The following is a 27,034-nucleotide window of genomic DNA, read 5'->3' as shown; positions in this document are numbered from 1 at the left end:
AGGACAAGGTGAAAATACACACCAGGCTGAAAGAGACTTTCATGCAGAGTATGTTCAGTGCATATGGTCAGCTATCCAAATTACGATGGAACAGTGAGCAAGTTGACGTACTTACTAATGAATTGCAGAGGCTGGCAGGACTATCTGTGTGGAAGGATGCAGGTTTAGAGCAGGCAGTTACATTGGCATTTGTGAATGGGTTTCCTGACAACATCTCCAGAATTACAGCAGATAACGACATAAAACAGCAAGCATTGACACCTCTGTAGCACATGCTAGAATTCTGATGAGTGTAGGAAGAAACAAACACCTAGTTGTAGCTACAGGTGAACGACCAGCAGGGAACTTGGAAGAATACCGTTGGTGTGAGATTGTCAGCAGAAGACAGAGAGAACCTTGAGGGTTCAGGAGTGACTAGTAGATGCAGGGAGATGCCCGTGATGAAATGTTTCAACTGTGGGAAAATAGGTCACTTTGCAAGGGACTGTGGAGAGATGCCAGGACAGACAATATGTTACAAATGTGAATTGGCACATCCAGGAGAGGTAGTAATGTCCCAGATGCAATGGACGAAATGAGCAGGAGAGACCTCTTCTTATGTGGCAAACTGGTTGGCCACTACGCGATAGCAGGATGGCTCCATGTGGCATGCAGCTATATTAAGAGGTTGGAGGAGGAGCATGGGGAGACAAGGTTGATGAGGGCATGCTTGCAATGATTTGCAACATCGCACAGCAAGAGATATGCGATGATCCAGTGAAAGGACAATGGAGTGCACCGCAACTGGATAGAGGGGTGGCATGGTGTGATGCAAGCAGCAAAGCCATCAGCATGATCCTGGAAATAGGAGGCATTGCTGTTGAAGATGGAGCTTGGCAGCGAAAGAAGGATGATTGTCATCACACTAATGTGTTGAAGTTGGATATGGTTGTAAAAGGGGTCAACCTGGCATTGAAATGGAGGTTGTAAGAGGTTTAATTCTGGACTGATTCACCCACTGTGGCAGGATGGATCAACTTGATGCTGACTGCAGAGAAAAGAGTGCGGACAAAAGGAGCAGTAGACTAGAGGTCATTGTAATATGACAATTGAGGATCTTGAAGGAGTTGATAGACAAGTTCAGTTTGAAGGTGAACATAGAGTTCAATTAGGAGAGAACAAAGCTGAGACTAACCAGGGTGAGGAAAAGGTTGGTTGAAAGTGCCTGACAGACGGGGAAAGGAGACAGTCGAGGTGTGTGCAGCAGGATCCCCAAGTGTGGAGCCAAGGCGACAAAGATGAAGAGTCAAAGTTAACAAGACACCACGTACTTTTCACTCGTAAGTAGACTAGTAGCATGTTTAGTGACTAAGGCATCATTTGCCTCTATGTAATGGAAAAAGGTGAAGCAAAATGCTGGGCAGTAGGGTTATTGTTGAATATTGTTCATACAGTCCATGTTTAAGACATTTCAGAGCACCTTTTATCATTCTGATAAAAGCTGTCAAAGAGATACATGACGGCATAAAAATAAACATTATTGAAAGCCTACTAACTTGGCCTTCCTTCCGTTTGAATGCTAGCAGCAGAATATGGTCAGATACAGTTTCAGCTGGTGAGAGCAGAAATTTATCAGGGCATTGGCTTGGGGGGGGGGGGAACTGCCCCCTGATTTTTTTTTTTTTTTTTTTTTTTCAAAATTTTAATTTCCATTTATTCTGGTAACTACCCCATCAATACAGTCTGCCCACAAACTACATGTCCCTTCACTGGGTACTGCTAGATAAGCTTATTTAGAGGAAAATAATGTACATTGGGAGGTATTATAAATATATAATTTGAGACATATCACAAAATAATGTGTGATAGGAGAAATAATGTGAAAACCCCTCCCCTATATGTATAGGTGTATATATATATATATATATATATATAATGTTTCATAATTATTATTTTCTGGACCTTAAATCTACTCTTAAACCCTGTGCATACTTCTGAAGGACTGAAATACTATCAGAATACACGTGAAACCACAATACTATATATATATGTATATACAGGGTGATCAGACGAAGTGTAGACAAATTTTGATTGTAAAAAAATATATGTTCACGAAATGAAATTTAAAATCTTTTTGTGTAGGAGTATAGCTTTATGTGTTTATTAAACAATTGTCTATCTTTGCAGATTGAAATATAGATTTTAGTCTATCATGAGCACGATAAATGCAACTATTCAAGAATTGTCTCAAGCAGGAAAGTCCCCCAGTGAAATCTGTAGAATATTGAAAGCTCGTGTAAGCAGAGCTGGTGTTTATAAGGCTTTAAAACGCTTGAAGGAGACAGGTTCGACCCTTCCGAAGGTACGAAGCACTCCCAGTCGTACAGTAAGAACGCAAAAGCTCATCAAAACCACCAGAGAATAAATCAGACAAAATCCAAAGAGAAGCATAAGAATGTTGGCTTCAGAGGCTGGAGTAAGTTATGGGACAATGCAAAATGTGCTGAAAAAGGATCTGTGTCTCAAGCCATACAAGAAAACTAAAGTTCAGTTACTCTCACAAGCGACAAAGACCAAAAGATTAGCCAGAGGGAAGCCTCTTTTGGAGAAGCTTGAAAACGGCACGCAACCACCAGTCCTGTGGACAGATGAGAAGTTATTCACTGTCCAGGCTGTGCACAATCACCAAAATGATAGGATCTATGCAGTGCATAAAAAAGACATCCCACTAAATGAATTGCTGATGTTTAGGAGGCAGAAACCAGCTTCTGTGATGGTTTGGGGTGGAGTGACTTCAACTGGCCAGAAAACCCCCCTCATCTTCATTGATGAGGGCGTAAAAGTTAACCAACACGTTTATCTCAAGATGCTGAAGGAGAAATTGGTTCCCTGGATTGATGCCACTTTCGGAGAAGATGGAATAACCCTACAACAGGATGGAGCCACATCGCACACAGCCAATATTGTTCAGAAATGGTGTAAGGAGAATATGGCAGGGTTTTGGCCTAAGGAATTGTGGCCTTCCTCTCCTGATTTGAACCCAATGGATTTTTCAATATGGAGTATCTTGGAAAGGGAAGCTTGTTGTTCAAATCATGCAAATATCGAAACTCTGAAGGTCAAACTGCGCTCTTGTTGGGACAAAATATCGCCAGGAACCATACGTGCTGCCTGCAGTGATGTACATAACAGATTGAGGCGCTTAGTGAGGGCTAAAGGGGGATACATTGAAAATTGATTACATATCTTGCTTCCTTATACTTTATTCTTCATCTTTCTTTAAATGTTTCATTTTTTGTTGTAAAAACTGTATTGTTCTTTAAATAAACGTGTGTCTACACTTGGTTTGATCACCCTGTATATATATATATATATATATATATATATATATATATATATATATATATATATATATATATATATATATATTTGGGGACAAAAATGTAATTGGAACAAAATTACACTAAAATATGAGTGAAAACTAAATAACAGCACAATAGCTATGAAAATAGAAGTGAAATAAAAAAAATAAAAACCGAGATCACAAAAATGGGGGGGGGGGAGGGAAGTAGAAATGAAGACTGAAGATATAAAAAGAATGGATACAGGAAACTCGTTACGATAATAGGCCAGTCAGTCATATGGCACAGGGCAATGAGCAACTGCCCACCGGTACGAAAAAACAGGAAGAAGAGAAAAGATGCAAACTGTAGTGCTGAGGAGGAGGAAGACGTTATACTTCTTACTTCACTGCCAGGGACTAGAAGAGGAAAGGAGTATAATAAAACAGAGGAAAAGATAATGATATAGATGAGTTAACGGTAGGAAAATTCTTATTAGGGAAAGTAAAAATACATGTTTAAAAGAAAAAATATATACAAACTATGATAAGCAGGAGAAATAAAGTTGAAAGAAGCGGGCGGATTATATATGAACGAAGCAAAACAAATACGAAGCGCTTCATAAACAATTATGGTAGGTAATAGTGACATATATAGTTGCTGAGTTGCAAAGGCTAAACATCTCGAACCTGAACCTGAATCTGAAAGGAGCTCTCGTGACATCTAGCAAGCAGACTCGGCGAAAGTACCGGGCGACAAATATCAAGAATGTCTTATCCAAGTCTGAAAGAAAAGGTTGTTTTGGTGACAGGTATGACTTACAGTCAATTCTTGGAGTTTGTTTATCGCCGTACTCTGGTGAGCCGGGTTAAAGTTAATTCATAGTATAACTGTTTCAGTTTTTTTTTCTCGCATTTATATGGTAGAACTTTTCAAGTTCGTCATTATATTTCCCTCTATTATTCTATATTTATATTTTTCTTTTGAAAATAGAAGCATTTATTTCCCCATGGGGAAGTTAAAATGTTCTTGATCCAGTAATTTTTCGGGAAGTTGAAAGTTGAGGTGACTGATGAGGACGGCTCTATTTTCATAGTAATAATTTTAGACGTCCTCTCTCTCTATTTCTCCACTGTGCGAAGATAATGATTTGTCAGGCATTGTTAGGGCGCTTTGTGTCGTTTGCTTGGAAAGCCTTTCTCTTATCTTAACAGACTGGGTGAATCAGATAAAATTTGATAGGGCATTAACAGCCGTAATTGAAGCCACTGTTGTCATATCTAACGCACTTTTTTGACGAAATTCCGCCAAAAGTACGCCAGGGTCACAACGTGGTGCGCATCATTTGTAGTCTGGAAATGTACTGTACTAATCCATTTACGTCGATGGTTGATGACCACAAAACTTTATCCTTGTCATTTGTAAGATGATATAATTTCTTCTGAAACAGCCCATGGAAATAGATCAAGCAGGATCTCTACTCAATTCTTCAAATATGGTCCTGGAAAAGTATTTCCAGTATTCGACCCCTACATCGTACGATTTCCATGTACAATTACTCGCTATCCGAACAGGTTGACCGAACGATTTTCTGAAGGAACTTAAATTCGCACATAGAGCTAAAATTCGAACATTAAATCGTTAAGGAATTTAATTAAATTTGTATAATTCAAATCCTTTGTGTGGGTTTGTATGGGACTTGAAACTGACTTGCATGTGATCAATTCAGTTAATTGGGGTTCTCGAACGGAATATGTTCGTACATGAACCTCGCTTCAATCTATATCCTAGAAAATTATAGATATTCATATGTCAAAGGTACCAATATTTTTATTAAGGTGGGACATTGTCCAACAAGAATTTTGGGAACCAACATAATATGCCATATTTCGATATTCCTATGTCTGGGCAGTCACAGTGGATAAGTATTGCTGATGGTAAAACTGCATAAATTTTCAAAAAATGTTTGACAGAACCTAGCGAAACCTATTCCAACTTGCCCAGATTAAATCGATCAACAAAATACAACTTTCTTAAAATAGAGCAAACAGAATATAGTAAAATATGAAGAGATTTGCATTTATCACTATTGTCACATGAAATCGTTATCATGCAATGCATTCACCGATTAGTAATTGTATATAAATCCGCAGTTTTCATATTACGGTGATTATAGCAAGTCAAACCGTAATGCCCCAAATTTGTCTATTAATTTATATTGTTCAAAATGGTGTATTTATAAAATATCCGGAGGTGATTTCAGTAGTATGATAATTTCAACAATCTATTAAATTGCAGGGCAACCCCCCTCCCCCACTTTCTTCGTGCCTACATACAGTTCGTGCAGTTAGTAACAGTAAATGCAAGTCCGTTATGTACGCACGGAGAAAGAGGGGGAGGGTTAATACTATGCTTTAGCGGTTAGTTGAAATACTGAAATCACTTCCAGCTATTTTACGTAAACACAGTTTTGAACAATATCTATGAATAGGCAAATTTTGGGGATTACAAAGCAATCTTTAACATCCCTTGCAATGTGAACATAAGAATGCAAGAGTCCATAAGGCCTACACTAGGTAGCTCCATATCCATCACCACCTGTAATCCCCATCCATAAAGTTGTCTAACCATTTCTTAAAACAACTGATAGTTTCAGCACTCACTACATGGTTACTAAGTCTATTCCATTCGTTGACCGCCCTATTAGTAAACCAATTCTTACCTATTTCCTTCTTAAATCTAAATTTGTCCAGTTTAAATCCATTACTGCGAGTCCTGCCCTGTTGTTTTAATATGATGACCTTGTTTGCATCACCCTTGTTTTGAATAACAGCGTTTTCTTTTTCTTGGACTGCCTGAATGGGTTAGAATTTTTTTTGATGAAGTTCATCCAGAACTGTGCATCTCCTTTGTTATTGTATTTCCTGACTGAAAATGTCATGTCATGTCTGCAACATTTGTGACATTTGGAAAGTTACCTGTGTCATTATTATTTTATCTTTTATTCTTACGGTATATATATATATATATATATATATATATATATATATATATATATATATATATATAATATAATCTTTTTTTACGGAGAGGAGACAGTACTAATTAAACTGGTTTATTTGGGTTGTGTAGGCTAATATAGGATGGGTTGGTTGTTAGTATAGATTGGTTTGGTTAGGTTACAAGTTGGCTGACAAGTTTAGGTTGAGTTGTACTGGTAGATTGGTTGGCTTAGACTGTCTGGTTGGGTAGTCAAGTTATAATTGCCTTAGGTCTCTAATTGTCTGGATGGGTGGCTACATTATAATTATTGCCTTAGGTTTCATTGGTTGGAAACCCAGAGCCACACTATGGTTGGAAACAGTCATGGGCCTCTTAGACTTTTCTAAGAAGAAACCTAGTGCTATTGTGTGTGCTGCATTAGTATATGACTGTTTCTATATACCTAGCTGCACCATATGGGATTTAGATTTTGCTCATGTGGCCCTGTCTTTGCTTCCACTTACTAAAGTTACTCAGTTTTTTTTCTGGCTTACATTTTCATCCAACTAGTTCCACAAATCCATGCTTCCATGTGAAAAGCTATACTTACTAACATATTTTAAGCTATCCTATTTTTCAAAATTTTACTATGACCTCTTGTTGATGTATAATCCTATAAAGCAAGTCTTCTGTCCATTTGTGTGCCTCTTTCTGATTTAAAGCATTATTATGTCACTTCCCTTCTCTAATCACCTCTTCCTAAACCTGTTTTGTTTCTCTCCATACTGTTCTCATGCATCTATTACTTTAAAAATACTTTACTCATTCTGATGTACTTCCTATGTTTTCCTCCATAATCCCAATGATCTTTTCTGTGACACCTTGTTAAATGCCTTTTCCAGATCCAGGAATACCCAACCCTCTCATGCAGAACATAACCACATGTGTATAAAAAATGATCAGCTTGATTAGACAAGACTTTTTCTTTTCTGAATTCAAACTGTTCATTAATCAGTTTAGCAGTACCTTGCTGTTTTCTCTTTTGAGTATTGGTGTCACTGCAGATTTCTAGTCCAGTACCACCTAGGGTACGCGTACCAATGGAGATGCACTTGCCCTGTGCAGACGCATTTGACACAAAAAAACTTCTACCTGCCGATGGTTAATAGATAGGAGCATAATTATAGGCTCAAAAAATCAATTAACTATCCCCTCATAATTTGACATAGTCTTACCATCCTAATCCAAATAGGTATGTGACTGCAGGAGATGAAAAGATTCTTTCATAAACAGTACTTTTTTTTTATTTCATCTCCTGCAGTCACGTACCTATTTGGATTAGGAAGTTAAGACTATGTCACATTATGAGGGGATAGTTAAGTGATTATTTGAGCCTATAGTTATGCTCCTATTTTTAACCATCGGCAGGTAGAAGTTTTTTGTGTCAAATGCGTCTGCATAGGGCAAGTGCATCTCCATTGGTGGTACTGGACTAGAAATCTGCAGTGACACCAATACTCAAAAGAGAAAACAGCGAGGTACTGCTAAACTGATTAATGAACAGTTTGAATTCAGAAAAGAAAAAGTCTTGTCTAATCAAGCTGATAATTTTTTATACATATGTGGTTTTGTTCTGCATGAGAGGGTTGGGTATTCCTGGATCTGGAAAAGGCATTTAACAAGGTGTCACACAAAAGATTATTAGAATTATGGAGGAAAACATAGGAAGTACATCAGAATGGGTAAAGTATTTTTAAAGTAATAGATGCATGAGAACAGTATGGAGAGAAACAAAACAGGTTTAGGAAGAGGTGATTAGAGAAGAGAAGTGACATAATAATGCTTTAAATCAGAAAGAGGCACACAAATGGACAGAAGACTTGCTTTATAGGATTATACATCAACAAGAGGTCATAGTAAAATTTTGAAAAAATAGGATAGCTTAAAAGATGTTAGTAAGTATAGCTTTTCACATGGAAGCATGGATTTGTGGAACTAGTCGGATGAAAATATAGGCCAGAAAAAAAACTGAGTAACTTTAGTAAGTGGAAGCAAAGACAGGGCCACATGAGCAAAATCTAAATCCCATATGGTGCAGCTAGGTATATAGAAACAGTCATATACTAATGCAGCACACACAATAGTACTAGAGGCCATGACTGTTGCCAACCATAGTGTGGCTCTGGGTTTCCAACCAATGAAACCTAAGGCAATAATTATAATGTAGCCACCCATTCTGACAAGTGATTTTTTGAGCCTATAATTATGCTCCTATCTATTCACCATTGGCAGGTAGAAGTTTTTGTGTCAAATGTGTCTGCATAGGGCAAGTGCGTCTCCATTGGTACGCATACGCTACCCCTGTTCTAGAGAGCATATGATTAATGTTTTTAATCATTTATTGAAATAGGATAGAGAAGTTAGGTCTCTACAATCTTTGAATGTCCAATTGGAGATTTCATCTGGACCTGAGGCCTTTTTTCATTTAAAATTCCCCAAGAAATTTAAACACTTCACTTACTTCCACTGTTATATTGTTTTAAATTTTCATTACCTTCACTCTTTCCTCCTTTAGTGTAGGTAGTCAAAGGAGGTACTTTCTCCTTGCATCCAGAACTTTCAGTACCACTTCTATACTATCATAAGTCTTTTCCAAGTCTAGAGCTTTTCCAAGTCTAGAGCTTTTCCCCCAGCTTGAAGTGAGTATATGTTTTTTGATTTGGCTACCTCTCTGGTAAAGGGGAAAAGCCCTTGGTATATAGGTAGTTATTAGATATTATCACTAAATGTAAAGAAAGTATGAATACATTTGGCTTAGCTGAAAGAAAGTATTTGCACATAATAACTTGTTAGTTTTCTTCAAATGGTAAGCATAAATTATTTTTATATATGTATTTTTTTTATATTGTCTTACCAAGCACCAGTTAGGGCATAGTCCTATTAATCATAAACTCAGTTCTCATCTTTACTTTATGATGTACATATTTGTGTTTCTACATCATTGTTATACATAAGTTGTAATGATTATTAGTTGTAATAATTTAAAGAAGTTACACATGTTTTTCATTCCCTTGTGGGCTGGGGTTCGAGCACTGGGAATCTGAAACACTTGCAAACTTATTTCAAATAGGATATTTGAATCAAAGAATCTTGTTTTATATGACTAATAGATTTGCTTATGCAACTCTTGTCATATGTACTGAAATATTTCCTACTGGCTTGTTTTCCATTTATATGTAACTATTATACAGGTGCAACCTCTGGCATTGGCAAGGGATGTGCCCTTGATTTTGCAGCAGAAGGCTGTTTCCTGGCCATTACTGGTCGTAATGTTACAGCATTAGAAGAAGTCACCAAGGCCTGCTATGAAGCTGGAGTGCCCCAAGGCAAGGTTAGTTCTTTTGGTGATTATGGATTAATGTTTCTTTAGTTTCTTTATGACCTCATTAATGGCTTCATTTATTTAGTACATCACATAGGCACATGGGAATCTGTGATTACTTTAAGGTAAACAAACCAGATACAGTATTATGTGCCTGATAGACCAAATTAATATGTTTGTGTTTGTACAGGTGTAGCCTCCTTTTTATTGTTAGGAATATGTTTTTATGCATTCTTTATAGCATGTATCTGGGAATTTTATCTGTTATTTCTAATAGTGTATATAGTTCTACACATTTTTTTTTTTTTTTCATATCTATTTTTCATTGCAGACAGCCATGAATCAAAGAATCCCAATATTAGAATTGAGTGATTAAATCCCTCCATTGGAAAAGAACCCTAAGATTATGAGCCTCACTTTTGATTATCCGAGGAGGATTAGGAGAGCACAATCAGTTTATCTGAAAGAATACTACAGTATGTAGAAATTTTTTGAGGTGTTGATCAATAACTAGTTGAAGGTGTATATCTCTTACAGGTACTGGCAATTCCTGCTGATCTGTCTCGTGATGAAGATTGTAAGAAAGTAATAAGTTCTACTATGAGCCATTTCAGTAAGATGGATATTCTTGTTAATAGTGCAGGTAATTAAGAGAGAACCTTTTAATTGCAATATGTGTATAGCATTTTAAATGGAGTTGTTTCAAAGTATTTAGGAAAAAGTCTTAGTATCTTTACACAAATTGAATAGATTTGAGTGATCACCACAAGTTGAAGATAGTTTAGGTTGAATTCATGATGTTAAGTCATGTATTTTTAGAGCCAGAATAGAATTTTTCCAAGTTTAGATTGCAGTTTAATTATTTCATGTATCATTAATCCATGAAAAGAGGTATTGAGCAAGGAAAGGAGAAGACAGGGGATAGGGGTGAGTGGAGAATGACTATGTATAGATGATACTATGATGCAAGGAAGGAAAGGGGCAGGGAATTGGGGGGGTAGGGAGTGGTTATGTATGAACAATATTTTGATGTAGCCCAAAGGAATATCTCCCTACCTTCTCTTTTTCTGGATGAGGGGATGGAGAAGTGGGGGTCACCAAATAAGTGAAGTGGCCTTGCTGTGGATATACTGTGTCCTACTGCTTCTGACCCAGGGCAGTGGGCAGGATACAGGGATGACCCGTCATCCATGAGGAGCTGAGATGAGAGGGAAGACAAGGTAGTGGATGGGAGTGAAATGGGTGGTAGTGGGTAATTGCCTTTTGACTTGGCTACTTCCCTTGTAAGGGGGAAAAGGCCCTTGGTATATAGATTGACCCAGGGAAGTGGGTGAGATGTAGAGATGACCACTTATCCAAGAGGAGCCAAGATAAGAGGGAAGGAGTGGAGTATATGGGGATGGAATGGGTAGGAGTGGATTTTATGCCTTTGTTTTTTGGCTACCTCCCTTGTGAGGGGGAGGTGCTAAGATAAGAGGGAGGGTGGAGGGCGTGTGGAGTGTATTTAGGGATGGAATGGGTGGGAATGATTTTATGCCTTTTTCCTTTTGGCTACCTCCCTTGTAAGGGGGAAAAAGCCTTGGTATATGTATGTATATTTTTTGGCTACCTTCCTTGTAAGGGGGAAAAAGCCTTTGGTATATGTATGTCTATAGATTGAGTAACTCATTGAAAAGTGAAGGTTTCTTTAAGCTGAGAAAGTCACCTATCAGTACAGTGAGTCCTCCTTATACGGTAATTCTTTATCCGGTAAATTCACAGTTACGGCATTTGGTAATTACTACCCTCGATTCTATTTATGGTAAGAAAAATTCACAGATACGGTATCCGCTTGTGTTATGGAGGTAAAATTAGGTATTTTGAAGAGGAAAGAGCAGGGAGAAGGTATGTCTGCCATAAGTCGAAACTTGGGTTCGGTATACGGTAATATCAATTTGCAGTAAGGTTTTCAGGAACACATATGTACCGTATAACGAGGACTCGCTGTAGTCAGAATGGAATGATTAACCGAGACTACAGTACTACCTCTCATTGACGGACATTAATTAGCTGTGTTTGCGGTGTTTTCACTGTGTTTTCGGTGTTTTTCCTGCTGTTGTTTAGTGCGTGCAATCACTATGCCACCCAAAAACCACTCTAAATCAACGGATTATTCACATCAACAGACACCGTTACCCCCCTTTTAGTCCGTTAATGAGAGGTAGTACTGTGCATCCTTCCTTGGAGGAATTGATATGGTATGTTATTTATAAAGGAGTACAGGTTTTGACCCAAATTTTTCATTTGCAGGTATTCTCAAGAGAGGGACTTTAGAAGACTCGACAATGGAAGACTATGATGAGCAAATGCGTATAAATACTAGACAAATATTCCTTGTCACTAAACTGGCTCTTCCTCATCTGCTGGCAACTAAGGGAAATATAGTTAATATATCTTCAGTAACAGGATTAAGATCAGTAAGTATCTGGAACAGTGATTTGTATTTTAACTTTATTAAGCCACTTGTACTCATGCTCCTTGAGGGGATGGCAATTCAAACCCTGCCACCAGCATAGTTGAATTAAGGGCATGGTTTGTTAAATTTCACTCTATAAGGGCAGTGGACAAGGTGTAGGGATGACCCGTCATCCGGGAGGTGCCAAGATAAGAGGGAGGGTGGATGGGAGTGGAGTGTATTTAGGGATGGAATGGGTGGGAATGGTTTTTATGATCCCTTTTTCTTTTTGGCTACCTCCCTTGTAAGGGGAAAAAAGCCTTGGTATATGTATGTGTGTACAAAGTCCTCTGTGAGGGGCACTGTCCTAGCCTTCCGATAGGGGGGAGTTTGTGACATTAAACCATATCGTCACCACCAGGTTTGTTTATCTCTAGCAATTGAGGTAAGGTAGTCTCAGCCTGTATGGCCTTGTGTTGCACTAAAGATTTGTATCATAATTTATGCCAAGCAGTTCAGTTCCTCTGAGGGAAACCCGAGGCATTAGCAGAAATTAATAAATTTTACTGATGCAGGGGATTACTTTAAAAAAATCTTGGTTGATGTGAAAGTGAAGCATATTTTTCTGATTTACTAAATTTATATACCAAAAGTTTTTCCCTTACAAGGGAGGTCTCTTAGTCAAAGGCATGTACCTACTCCCACCCATTTCACTCCCACCCATAACCCTTTCCTCCCTCTCATCTTAGTTCCTGCTTGATGTTTGACCTGATTTATTGATAGATAGGTTGAAAAGGTTCTTGAATCATATGGTATAAATAGTTTGAAAGAAGCTCACTAGTGGATAACACCATAAGATAAAGAAAAAAATCATAGAAGCCATGATACATCCTCAGTGAAAACTTATATTTACCTATTTACCTAGGAAGCTCACTGGCTGAGCGGGTTAGGGCATCGTTACTTGCGATGAAGGTCGAGGTGAGGGCAGTTTGAATCCTGCCACCGGCGAAGTTGAACCAAGGGCATGGTTCATTCAATTCCACGCCACAAACCCCTCTGTGAGGGGCACCGTCCTAGCCTCCCAATAGGGGGGAGTGTGTGACGTTAAACCATATCATCATCATCATTTTACAGGATGAGAGCTATGCTCGTAGTGACCCATTTTTGTATCTGTCCACATAGTGGGTATAAGCAAAAAATTAAATAGATTTATGATTTTTTTATCCAGCTATACAGATAGAACATTTGAAGGAAGATTAAAAGTAAAAGAAAGAAGAGAAAGAAGTGACTTGAAAATAATGTAGGTCATTAAAGGAGGAGCCAAGAGAAGAGGGTGGAGGGGAATGGAGTATGTTGGGGATGGAATGATGGGAGTGGTTTTTATGCCTTTGATTTTTGGCTATCTCCCTTGTAAGGGGGAAAAGAGCCTTTGATATGTGTATGCATGTATCAAAAGAAATACATAAAACTTATAAAAATCTCTTGATCTAGGAAGGGAGAGAGTCTAGAGGTCATTGGGGAAAAACGCATCTAAAAGACACGAAGAAACAGTTTTCCCTATAGATGAATCAAATCTTGGAATAGTATAGAAGTTGATGTAGCCCATACTAAAACCATAAACAAATTCAGAACTGTGATAGAATGAGAAAAAAGACAGGATCCCATGAGTTTAGCTCCTTTCCTGTATATAATATATACATAATGTCTGTTGAGCAGGAAAGGGAGAAGGCAAGGGATAGGGGTGAGTGGAGAATGGTTGTGAATGGATGAAGTTTAGATGCAGACCAACAGGGTCTCTCTGTCTTCTCTGTTTTCCTCATGAGGGAATGAGGAGGGAGGGTCACTACGTAAGTGAAGCAGCCCTGTTGTGGATTTACTGTGTCTTACTATGTTGCTTCTGATCCTGTTACCTGCCTTCTTCCTTCCTTGCTCAACAGACATTCCCCTCTTTCTCAGCATCCCCTTCACCCCATTCAACTATCTCATCCTTAGTTGTCCCTTCAATTTGCTACCTCTACCTCAACCTTCCACACCTATTTTACTAATCTTTCTTAACTCATTCTTTCCATGTGTCCAAACCATCCCAATCCTCTTTCATCAACCCTACCCCCCCACCCCCCACCTCCTTGTTCCTCACTATATCCAACCTAGTAACCCCTACCATACTTCTTGGACATTTCATTTCAAACTCATTCAAACTCTTCCTTTTATGTTCCTTGTTTCTGCCCCATACGGTGCTGTCAGCACAATGACACCTTCACACACACACACACACGCTCATCGAAGCAACACCACCCGTCGTCGCGCGACCAAGAAGAAGAGGATTTACGACGAAAAAGGAAAACCTGGTTTGTACTGTAGGGGTGGGGAGTGAACGTGAGTGCCCGAAATGGTATCTATGCAGTGCTAGTTAATTGTGTTAACTCGAAATTAGCAAAAATGAATGAAAACGACTCGAAAGCCAGTTGCGAATCAGAGCCATCTGGCGGCAATCCACTGAACCGCGATGTAAACAATCAACAAAGCACCACGTGTTATGACAATGATTTCTTAGGGTTTGGTAAGTACGAAAGAAAGAACTTAAGTAGATTATTAGAGATAGAGAGAGAGATGAGCAAAAATAGGACTCGGTGGGAAAATGAAATCATGGACTTAAGAAAAGAGGTCATTGGATTAATTGATTGTTTATCTAAGACTAACCATGAAATTTCTGACCTGAGAAAAGCTAACTTGGATCTTACAAACGAAATTAAAGAAATGAAAAGAGACATAAATGAACTGAAGAATGATAATGAAAAGAAGAAAACTAATGATAACAATAGCGAAAATCTAAAGCAGGAAGTGAACAACAAATTACAAGAATTGACACAAAAGATCGAAGAAAACTTAGGTGGGGACAGTATCCAGGAAATTAAGAAGTGGAAAGAAAATATTGAAAATAAAGAAATTGCTTTCAAAGAAAGTCAAGCAGCAAATGCAAGATAATGCAAAAGACACAATCATTCAAGTGATTAACGAAAAAGCAAATTGGGTCAGGGACACAGTAGATAGGAAGAAATGTATTGTGGTTTATGGGCTTAAAGAAAAACAAGGATTGGCGAGGTACATGAGAGAAAAAGAAGAAAAAGAGACAGCAGTAGAAATCCTTAATGAAATTCAGGGGGGAGACAGTGATTCAGGCACAGACTTAGAAGAGACTTACAGAATTGGTCGCTATACTAAGGATAGGAATCGACCTCTAAAGATAAAACTAAGGTCACAAGTGGTAGTAGAAGACATATTTGAAAAAGTAGGTAACTTGGCAAAGAGTGAAAAATACAATAAGATATGGATAAAAAGAGAAATGAGTACTGAGGAATTAGAAAAAGAAAGGGCACTAAGAGAAGAAGCAAAGGAAAAAAACTTGAAAAGATCGGAGACAGAATGCAAAGAATTCCAGTGGAGAGTAATAGACTTGAGATTAAGACAATGGCACTTCAAAACGAACAAAACAAGGGAAGAAGAAACCAGGGAGAAGGAAGAAAATTAAAAGTGGCCTATACCAACATTGACGGACTAATTTCGGGACTGAACGAACTCAATGATTATCTGTTAGAAGCAAAACCAGACATAATGGGAATTGTAGAGACTAAACTAAGAGGTGAAATACCATCCACTGTTATCGGACAAGGTTTATACAACTACTGGATAAAAAACAGGGACAAGAAACAGGGAGGGGGAATCATGTTCTTGGCCAAGAAAGACCTAAAGGTGACAAAAATTGCAGAGGGCAAAGGTAATGCTGAATTGATCATGATAAAAGTCGAAGGCAAGAACATGAAAAGTAGAAAGTTTGTGGTGACTTATGTGCCTCCAAAAACAAGCGCTTGGAAAGAAATCGAACATACAAAAATGCTAGATGACACAAGAAAATCACTCAATGAGATACTAATGGGTAAGGGTAACCTGGTAGTTATGGGGGACTTCAATTGCAAAGAAATTTGTTGGGACAGCATGACAGTGCAAGGAGGAGATGACTCGTGGGGCAATGTACTGCTAGATATGACCATGGAGTACACAATGACCCAATGGGTCCGTGAAAACACAAGGTACAGAAATAATGAAGAGCCATCGAAACTAGATCTAATATTTACAACAGAGCCTGAAATAGTGCATAAAGTCCAGTATGAGACACCAATTGGAAAGAGTGACCATGTACTCATCGAAACTATACTAAAGGAAGAAATAGACATAGAGAGGAACGAAAAGCATAGGAAAGGAAGACTGAGGTACAACAAAACAGACTTTACAAAACTAAAGACATTCTTCCGGAATGCAAACTGGGAAATATTTTACAGGGAAGAAACAGCAGTGGAAGAGAAATGGAATATATTGATGGAAAACTACAATGAAGGGGTAAACAGGCATGTACCAAGACAAAAGCGAGAGAGAGAGTACATTAAATGTTGGTTCAACAAAAGATGCAGTGTGGCAAAAGACAGAAGGGACAAAGCTTGGAAAAAGTGGAGAAAAGACAAAAAACAAAGCAAATGGCAAATTTATGTTAACTATAGAAATGAGTATGTTAATGTGAGAAGAGAGGAGAAAAGGAACCATGAGAAGGATATTATAGACAAATGCAAAGAGCAACCCAAACTATTCTATCGGTATGTGAATGGTAAACTTAAAAACAAACAGGAATTGGTGAAACTATGCCAAGGAAACATAGAATACACAGAAGATTTAGAGATGGCCGAAGTCATGAACAATCACTTTAAATCTGTTTTCACCAGAGAGAAAATACCAAATTGTGACATAGACAAAAACAAGAAATCTCCCCTCATGAATGAGTTTACAGCATCACTAAAGGAAATATCAGAACATTTATCAAGGCTGGAAGTCAGAAAATCACATGGCCCGGACGGTATTGCAAATTGGATTCTAAAGGAGTGCAAAGAAGAACTAACAGACAAAATACACATCTTAATAAACAGCTCACTCAAAGAAGGAAAGATACCCGAGGACTGGAAAAACGCTAACATTGTACCAATACACAAAGGAGGAAACAAAGAAGAACCCACCAACTATAGGCCAGTATCACTAACAAGCACCATAGCCAAAATTTGTGAGAAAATAATCAAGAATAGATGGGTAAAACATCTGGAAGACAATGACATATTAAACCCAAGACAATTCGGATTCAGACAAGGAAGATCATGCTCCACAAACTTAATATGCTTTTACTCAAGACTAATAGACATAGTGCAAGAAAGAAATGGATGGGCTGATTGTGCATTCCTAGACTTGCAAAAAGCCTTTGACAAAGTACCACACAGAAAACTACTAAAAAAACTGGAACACATAGGAGGAATACAGGGAAACCTACTAAAATGGATAGAGGACTTTCTGACTGGTAGAAAGATGAGAGTAGTGCTCAGAGAAAAATATTCAGACTGGAAAGAGGTGATCAGTGGAGTACCGCAAGGATCTGTGCTGGCACCAATAATGTTTGCTATCTATATGAATGACATGGATGAGGACGTGAACTGCTACATGAGCTTCTTTGCCGATGACGCCAAACTGCTAAGGAAAATAGAAACTGATGAGGACTGTGAAGCACTGCAAGAAGACCTAAATAGGGTATGGAACTGGAGTCAGAAATGGGAAGTGGACTTTAATACTAAGAAGTGTAGCATAATGGAGTTTGGAAAAAGCAAAAACAGAATATCAGGAAAATATACAATTGGAACCAAAGAAGTAAAGAAAGTAGGATCCGAAAAAGATTTGGGAGTAATTATCACGAACGACTTGTCCTATGATATACAGATTAACAAAATTGTCGGGGAGACTTACAACTTGCTAAGATCAATAAAAGTGGCGTTTACATACTTGGACGAAGACATGATGAAAAAAATATTGGTTACATTGATAAGGCCTAGATTAGAGTATGCAGCGACATTGTGGTCCCCCAGTACCAAAAAGAATATAAAGAAAATAGAAAGAATCCAAAGAGCAGCTACAAAAATGGCACCTGCACTTGCAAACCTATCATACGAAGAGAGATTGGCTAAACTGGAGTTACCGACACTGGAGCAAAGAAGAGAGAGAGGTGACCTATTGACCATCTACAGAATCATGAAAGGCACAGAGGTACTCGATAGTGAGAGCTTACTTAACTGGGACAAAAGAAACACAAGAGGACATGGAAAGAAAATAAAAAAACATAGCTATAGAAGAGAACTGAAGAAAAACAGTTTTCCTCATAGAGTTTTGGACACTTGGAACAAACTGGACAATGGAATAGTATGCGCAAAAACCATTCATGAGTTTAAAAACAAACTAGACACTGCAAGATACAAAGGCGGGACATCACGAGCATAGCTCCCCTTCCCGCAAAATACAACTAGGTAAATACAACTAGGTAAATACAATCTCCTCTTAGCATCCATTCCCAAATGTCTATTTCTCATTACACTTTTTAATCCCCCAAGGCATTTACTCACTTCTCTCAATCTATATTCTACCTCCAGCTTCACTCCTCCCTTTCCTGCCACATTCACACCCAAGTATCTGAAACTATCCACCTCCTCCAGTCTCTCTCCCCTAATATTTACTTAGTCTGCTGCCACTTTCTCCCATTGTACATCTCATCACCTTACTTTTACCCACATTTATCTTCAACTTCCTTCTTTCGCACACCTTCCCAAACTCTGTCATTAACTTCCTTAATCCCTCCTCTGATCCTGCCACAAGCACAGTGTTATCAGCAAACAACAACTGGCTTATCTCCCATTTTTCTCCATTTTCTTTAATAATAATACATACATACATATATACATACACCAAGGCTTTTTCCCCCTTACAAGGGAGGTAGCCAAAAAGGAAAAGGCAGGGATGGAATGGGTGGAAATGATTTTATGCCTTTTCTTTAATAAATAAATAAATAATAATACACTAGCAATATACTACTCAAATATTTACAACAACCTCCCATCTGTACAACCCAAAACATCTACACAAAACCACGTACACACTCGGATCACTAAACAAGCACTTCATGACACAAGAAAATCACTCAATGAGATACTAATGGGTAAGGGTAATCTGGTAGTTATGGGGGACTTCAATTGCAAAGAAATTTGTTGGGACAGCATGACAGTGCAAGGAGGAGATGACTCGTGGGGCAATGTACTGCTAGATATGACCATGGAGTACACAATGACCCAATGGGTCCATGAAAACACAAGGTACAGAAATAATGAAGAGCCATCGAAACTAGATCTAATATTTACAACAGAGCCTGAAATAGTGCATAAAGTCCAGTATGAGACACCAATTGGAAAGAGTGACCATGTACTCATCGAAACTATACTAAAGGAAGAAATAGACATAGAGAGGAACGAAAAGCATAGGAAAGGAAGACTGAGGTACAACAAAACAGACTTTACAAAACTAAAGACATTCTTCCGGAATGCAAACTGGGAAATATTTTACAGGGAAGAAACAGCAGTGGAAGAGAAATGGAATATATTGATGGAAAACTACAATGAAGGGGTAAACAGGCATGTACCAAGACAAAAGCGAGAGAGAGAGTACATTAAATGTTGGTTCAACAAAAGATGCAGTGTGGCAAAAGACAGAAGGGACAAAGCTTGGAAAAAGTGGAGAAAAGACAAAAAACAAAGCAAATGGCAAATTTATGTTAACTATAGAAATGAGTATGTTAATGTGAGAAGAGAGGAGAAAAGGAACCATGAGAAGGATATTATAGACAAATGCAAAGAGCAACCCAAACTATTCTATCGGTATGTGAATGGTAAACTTAAAAACAAACAGGAATTGGTGAAACTATGCCAAGGAAACATAGAATACACAGAAGATTTAGAGATGGCCGAAGTCATGAACAATCACTTTAAATCTGTTTTCACCAGAGAGAAAATACCGAATTGTGACATAGACAAAAACAAGAAATCTCCCCTCATGAATGAGTTTACAGCATCACTAAAGGAAATATCAGAACATTTATCAAGGCTGGATGTCAGAAAATCACATGGCCCGGACGGTATTGCAAATTGGATTCTAAAGGAGTGCAAAGAAGAACTAACAGACAAAATACACATCTTAATAAACAGCTCACTCAAAGAAGGAAAGATACCCGAGGACTGGAAAAACGCTAACATTGTACCAATACACAAAGGAGGAAACAAAGAAGAACCCACCAACTATAGGCCAGTATCACTAACAAGCACCATTGCCAAAATTTGTGAGAAAATAATCAAGAATAGATGGGTAAAACATCTGGAAGACAATGACATATTAAACCCAAGACAATTCGGATTCAGACAAGGAAGATCATGCTCCACAAACTTAATATGCTTTTACTCAAGACTAATAGACATAGTGCAAGAAAGAAATGGATGGGCTGATTGTGCATTCCTAGACTTGCAAAAAGCCTTTGACAAAGTACCACACAGAAAACTACTAAAAAAACTGGAACACATAGGAGGAATACAGGGAAACCTACTAAAATGGATAGAGGACTTTCTGACTGGTAGAAAGATGAGAGTAGTGCTCAGAGAAAAATATTCAGACTGGAAAGAGGTGATCAGTGGAGTACCGCAAGGATCTGTGCTGGCACCAATAATGTTTGCTATCTATATGAATGACATGGATGAGGACGTGAACTGCTACATGAGCTTCTTTGCCGATGACGCCAAACTGCTAAGGAAAATAGAAACTGATGAGGACTGTGAAGCACTGCAAGAAGACCTAAATAGGGTATGGAACTGGAGTCAGAAATGGGAAGTGGACTTTAATACTAAGAAGTGTAGCATAATGGAGTTTGGAAAAAGCAAAAACAGAATATCAGGAAAATATACAATTGGAACCAAAGAAGTAAAGAAAGTAGGATCCGAAAAAGATTTGGGAGTAATTATCACGAACGACCTGTCCTATGATATACAGATTAACAAAATTGTCGGGGAGACTTACAATTTGCTAAGATCAATAAAAGTGGCGTTTACATACTTGGACGAAGACATGATGAAAAAAATATTGGTTACATTGATAAGGCCTAGATTAGAGTATGCAGCGACATTGTGGTCCCCCAGTACCAAAAAGAATATAAAGAAAATAGAAAGAATCCAAAGAGCAGCTACAAAAATGGCACCTGCACTTGCAAACCTATCATACGAAGAGAGATTGGCTAAACTGGAGTTACCGACACTGGAGCAAAGAAGAGAGAGAGGTGACCTATTGACCATCTACAGAATCATGAAAGGCACAGAGGTACTCGATAGTGAGAACTTACTTAACTGGGACAAAAGAAACACAAGAGGACATGGAAAGAAAATAAAAAAACATAGCTATAGAAGAGAACTGAAGAAAAACAGTTTTCCTCATAGAGTTTTGGACACTTGGAACAAACTGGACAATGAAATAGTATGCGCAAAAACCATTCATGAGTTTAAAAACAAACTAGACACTGCAAGATACAAAGGCGGGACAACACGAGCATAGCTCCCCTTCCCGCAAAATACAACTAGGTAAATACAACTAGGTAAATTAAACTCTGCACTCCAACAACAAACCCCAGACATGAGCCCCACAGACAAAAAAACCCTCCCACATCTAGTTGGAACTGCACTGGCACAATTGTGCTCAGGATACCATCCAGAATTGAAACAGATGCAACCACCACACAGAAGACAGATACCAAGTGCACAAGATGCTCCACCATATGAATTTAAAGCTAGGTATGAGAAGTTGGAGAGTAAGAGACAAAACCCCATGAGCTTTGCTCCTTTCCTGTATGCTACAATTAGGTCAATATATGGAAGACACATAACAGCTAATGGTGACTTGTGTGCAAACCTGCCTTTGACCAGTTTCTTGGAGGTTGTGTGTCCCCTGCAAGAGAAAACTGGGGCTGCAGATTGATTGATAATTTATGGAGAATGTTTACTATCATGTGCTGAAATGTAAAACCTCTTTTTTAGTTTCCTGGTGTGATTACCTACAACATGAGCAAAGCTGCCCTTGACCAGATGACTCGCACTCTAGCACTTGAAGTTGCAGAAAAAGGTGTCAGAGTTAATGCTGTAAATCCTGGAGTGATTGTAACTGAAGTTCACAAGCGGGCAGGAGTGGATGACGAAGCTTATAAGAAAGTAGGTACTCCCATGCAATTCTTTATAATTATATAAATTTCATTTAAGGATTTATGGTTATGATATGTGATATTAAGTAAATTGAATAGCTTCAGAAAGTGAAGGGTAACTCCAATTAATTAACTTTTTGAAATCTCCCCACAGTTCCTTGAACATAGTAAGACTACTCATGCAATGGGCCGTGTTGGTGATGTACAGGAAGTTTCAAAAGTTGTTCTTTTCCTTGCTTCAGACCATGCTTCCTTTATCACAGGAGCTACATTGCCCATTGATGGGGGCCGCTCAGTCATGTGTCCACGTTAACCATTATTAAAAGTATTTAATCCTTAGACATGAAATTGATCGTGTGCAGTTAATTGCTGCGCCAGTGATCTTACCATTGATTGATATGGAATTCAAAACACAGACACAGACACACACACACACCAATAATAAAACCCATTCTGCCACTTTCTATTTCAACATCTTGAGGATGATAGGTTGCCTTGTCCACTGCCCTGTTATACTGCAGAAGAAGCTTTAACATCTGGATTGTAGAGAACCTAAAGCAGACCAGAAGAAGTGATTTTTCTGATTACTTGATAAATCTTACTAAAAATATAAAGTTAATAGAATTGTACGGAGATGGTAATTGTTCAGGATGACACAGAAATCCTGGAGGTCCTATCCACAACCATTGTCATGTGATGACACCATAACCATGCATGATTTTTTAGATATTGTATGCATTTTCCAGTTTCTAAGCCCTTGGACAGGATGAACAAATTCACTATATCCAGTGCAAAAATGGAATTTAAACTTGTTCCAGAACAGGAAGTCCAACAGAAAGATTTATAGGTAAACTCATCAGTTGAATTGTTTGTAATGGTTGCACATTTACATATGTACAGTTGTAGTTAAACTTTGTGATGTTGCCAACATATCACTGCATACAATATATACTGACAAGGTAGTTAATGAATTGTCACAAGTTTAAACTAACATAACAAAAATAAACAATATAGTGATAAAAAAGAAGTGAATTGGTAAAATATTGTGAGTGGAAAGCAAGACTAAGAATAATGTAGATAGATAGGGTGAAGGAGGCACTGGAGACTTGTATAGCATGGAAGAGAGAGAGTGCAAAATATAGAGGTAAATGGAGGGAGTGTGAATGGATGAAAAGATGAGGCAGCCCAAAATTAGGCTCCATTCATCTTGTCCATAAATTATTTTGAGCAGATGAGGAGGGGATCACTATATGAGAAAGCAATGGGGGGTAAACTGGCTCCAGGTGTTGGACCCTTCTGTGAAAATTCAGTGCTTCACTACATTGCCTTCAACTTGATAGTGCAGGAAAGGACAAGGATGACCCTTTCTTTAAGGGGTGTTGAGATAGGAGGGACATTACGTGGGTTGTAATGTACATGATATGGTTGTATTCCTTGACATGTCCAATATCACCCCCCTTATATAGGAAAAAGGGCCTCTAGCATATATACTGTACCAGTTTTCTTTCATGTGAAGGCTATTTTGATTTCTTATTTGTTGGGAAATTATCCTTTGGGGCTACAGAGAGCAGGATGCCTAGTCCTATCCTCTGTCCTATTTTGGTTGCCTTTTACAACCCAAGTGGGAACACTTGGTAACAGTATTCTTTCTCCCCTGGTAAGGGGGAAAGAGCCCTTGGTATATGTATGTATTTGTTGGGAGGTCATCCTCCTATCATGAAATAAAGACTTGATTACTTAATAGCAGTTTGATTTAACCAATCAAGAACATAAGAATGAAGGAGACTGCAAGAGACCATAAGGCCTACACTAGGCATCTCCATATCCATCACCACCTGTCATCCCCATCCATAAAGTTGTCTAATCGTTTTTTAAAACAACTGATAGTTTCAGCACTTACTACATGGTTACTAAGTTTATTCCATTTGTCAACCACCCTGTTAGTAAACCAATTCTTGCCTATTTCCTTTATAAATCTAAATTTGTCCAGTTTATAACCATTACTGCGAGTCCTGCCCTGTTGTTTTAATATGATGACCTTGTTTGCATCACCCTTGTTAAAGCCTTTGATCCACTTGAACACCTCTATTAGATCACCCCACACTCTGCATCTTTCCAGAGAGTGTAAGTTAAGGTGCCTAAGCCTCTCTTCATAAATCAAATTTCTGAATCCAAATACCAAAGGCAAATACCAGTGAAGTGCATTGGGAAATACCAACAAGTTTAACCTCGTGGGATTATCATTGTATGAAAGAGTGTACCCATGGGACTATATGGGCCAGACTTAATTCAACATAGTGTAAATGTGGTTCAGATATATGACAGGTGTTAAAAGGATAGAGGGAGGGTGGGAGGGGTGTGGAGTGTATGTAGGGATGAAATGGGTGGGAGTGTTTTTATGCCTTTCCCTTTTTGGCTACCTCCCTTGTAAGGGGAAAAAGCCTTGGTATATGTATGTATGTATGTTAAAAGGATAGATGGAAATGTGGAGATAAGGTAGAGAATAGGAGTAGGAAGGGATTGTCAGATACAGCAAAACAGTGGTTTTGGACACACGTAAAGAATAGAAGGGTGTGAAAATCAGAAATTGAAGGAGCTTGAGAGAACAATCAAAACAAGCAAGATAAATGGATGGGGTCAGGGGAGCTTTGGATGAGTGGAATGTTTCTTGAGCAGGTAAGTAACCATGTAGTAAGTGCTGAAACTATCAGTTGTTTTAAAAAATGATTGGACAACTTTATGGATGGGGATGACAGGTGGTGATGGATACGGAGCTGCCTAGTGTAGGCCTTATGGTCTCTTGCAGTCTCCTTTATTCTTATGTTCTTATGTAAGAGAGACTAAAGACTGGGAGTGAGATTGTAAGTATGAAAGGATGACAGAGCCTAAAGTGATGTTCTCGTCTGCTAGATAATTTAAGTGGAGGATTTTTACCTCGCAGCCAGTGGCCACTGTGAAGGCTCTTGAATGATGCATGTAGGAATGATCTTGCTTTAGAGCCCTCTTTGAGGTCTTGTCATTGTTTGGATTTTCATGTGGCAATATGCTCCTTTAGTGATACTCTAGTTCTCTCCAAATCACAAAGGGTTTTCTTGACATCTGCATCTATAAGGATGCATAGGTAAATGTCTACATCATGGAGATTTTGGGGAGACTAAGGAACCTAGGGACCATAAACACATCTCAAAACTAACATGGTCACTTCAACACATTGCTGCTAGCCTTTGGTTCAAAGTTTAGTGTTTTGTCTTAAAGTTTGTGCCCCTCCACACACGTTCCTTACAGTAGTTTTGCCTGTCTTTCAGTGAAGTCTGGTTTATAGTTTTATTTGACTTGTAAACTAATGAATTTCTTGTATGTATGTTTAACAGAAGAGGGGAATGTCTGTTGAGGAAGGATGGGAGAGGACAGAAGACAGGGGTGAATGGAGAATGGTTGTATATGGATGATGTTGTGATTGCATGAGGTTGGAATGGGCGTGGGGATGGGGGGTGAGGTAGTATGTGTGAGCAAAATTTGATGCAGCCCGAAGGGATTTCTCCCCGGCTTCTCCTTTTATGCATGGGGGGTCGCCAATTTAATGAAGCGGCCTTGCTGTGGATGTGCTGTGTCTTGCGACACTGCTTCTGACCCAGGGCAGTGGACAAGGTGCAGGGATGACCCGTCATCCAGGTGCTTAGATAGGAGGGGTGTGGAGTGTATTCAGGGATGGAATGGATGGAAATGATTTTATGCCTTTTCCTTTTTGGCTACCTCCCTTGTAAAGGGGAAGAAGCCATGGTATATGTATGTGTGTTTAACTCTTCACTGAGTGGGTTATGGACTGAACTGATGGACATTGACAATTTCTTGGGCAATGAATTGACTGATCATTATATACTGTATATATATATATATATATATATATATATATATATATATAATGGGCGGCAAAGATTGGAGTTCTGAAGAAAAATCAAATTTTACGTGGATCTCAACATCAAGGAAGTACCTTATCATATTTACAGGGAAGGGGAAAGCTCGTGGTGTAGTGGGAAGGTGAGAAAAAAGGAGAAGGGGAGGGATTACTGAGGGAAATGGAAGGAAATGAGGAAGGGGAGGACTTGGTCCAGGAGGCCAGGCGTCTTGTAAACAAGCGGAGGACTGAGGATTTTGGAGAAGGGAGTAACAAAAATGTAAAGATTAGAAATATAGGTAAGAGCAGCACAATGGAAGGGTGAAGATAATAATTTCCAGGGATTTAATGAGGGGGGGGGATACCAACCTCCCCTGATTAGCAAGACTAGAGGAAAAACTTGAAGAAATTACCGAACATTGGGAGAGTAGGTTCGGTAACATAGCAAAGATTGCGCAGAGAGTTGAAAAATTGGAAGAACTAGAGAAGGTGAACAAAAACTTAACTAAAGAAATAGAAGAATTAAAAAGACAGTTAAAAGAAGTAAAAGATGAGAATGAGGAATTAAAGAGGAATAATAAAGACAATAAAGAGGCCATAGCAAAAGAAGCACAGGGTTGGAAAAAAATCCAAGAAAACAGTAAAGTTGCATTTACTGACATAATAAAACAGCAAATGAAAGAACAAACTGAAGACTCAGTTATCAAAGTGATGAGACAGAAGGAGAATATAGTAAGAGACTTAGCAGATAAAAAGAAATGTATAATTATATTAGGAATGGAAGAAACATATAACCAAAATAGAACCACAAGAATCAAAGAGGAAAAAGAAAAAGTAAGCAGTTTACTAGAATTAGTTCAGGAAGATGAACCTGAAATCATGA

General features: G+C 38.5%; 2 protein-coding genes across 2 annotated transcripts; both read left to right on the top strand.

The window, feature by feature from the left end:
- Positions 1-2,434: 2,434 nt before the first annotated feature.
- LOC143036051 (uncharacterized) lies at positions 2,435-3,217 on the top strand. The gene has a single exon (XM_076203309.1). It carries the CDS (start codon positions 2,435-2,437, stop codon positions 3,215-3,217), a length of 783 nt encoding a protein of 260 aa, XP_076059424.1.
- A 723-nt stretch (positions 3,218-3,940) lies between these two features.
- LOC143038885 (3-oxoacyl-[acyl-carrier-protein] reductase FabG-like) lies at positions 3,941-23,997 on the top strand. Its single transcript, XM_076208573.1, has 6 exons — positions 3,941-4,131; positions 9,554-9,693; positions 10,222-10,327; positions 11,974-12,140; positions 22,096-22,266; positions 22,411-23,997. The coding sequence occupies exons 1-6, from the start codon at positions 4,089-4,091 to the stop codon at positions 22,567-22,569; spliced, it is 786 nt and encodes a 261-aa protein (XP_076064688.1). The 5' UTR covers positions 3,941-4,088; the 3' UTR covers positions 22,570-23,997.
- The last annotated feature ends 3,037 nt before the right edge of the window (positions 23,998-27,034 follow it).

This window comes from Oratosquilla oratoria, chromosome 2 (assembly GCF_046742065.1).
Source record: "Oratosquilla oratoria isolate Oo_2021 chromosome 2, ASM4674206v1, whole genome shotgun sequence".
In the NCBI taxonomy this organism is placed as follows: domain Eukaryota; kingdom Metazoa; phylum Arthropoda; class Malacostraca; order Stomatopoda; family Squillidae; genus Oratosquilla; species Oratosquilla oratoria.
The sequence above is the reverse complement of the archived record's forward strand: the minus strand, read 5'-3'. Positions and strand labels throughout refer to the sequence as shown.

Coding starts and splice junctions, on each gene's coding strand:
- LOC143036051 (XM_076203309.1), top strand. CDS start 2,435: ATGTTGGCTTCAGAGGCTGGAGTAAGTTATGGGACAATGCAAAATGTG.
- LOC143038885 (XM_076208573.1), top strand. CDS start 4,089: ATGTCTTATCCAAGTCTGAAAGAAAAGGTTGTTTTGGTGACAG. Junction 4,132..9,553: donor AAAGGTTGTTTTGGTGACAG/GTATGACTTACA, acceptor ACTATTATACAG/GTGCAACCTCTGGCATTGGC. Junction 22,267..22,410: donor ATGACGAAGCTTATAAGAAA/GTAGGTACTCCC, acceptor ATCTCCCCACAG/TTCCTTGAACATAGTAAGAC.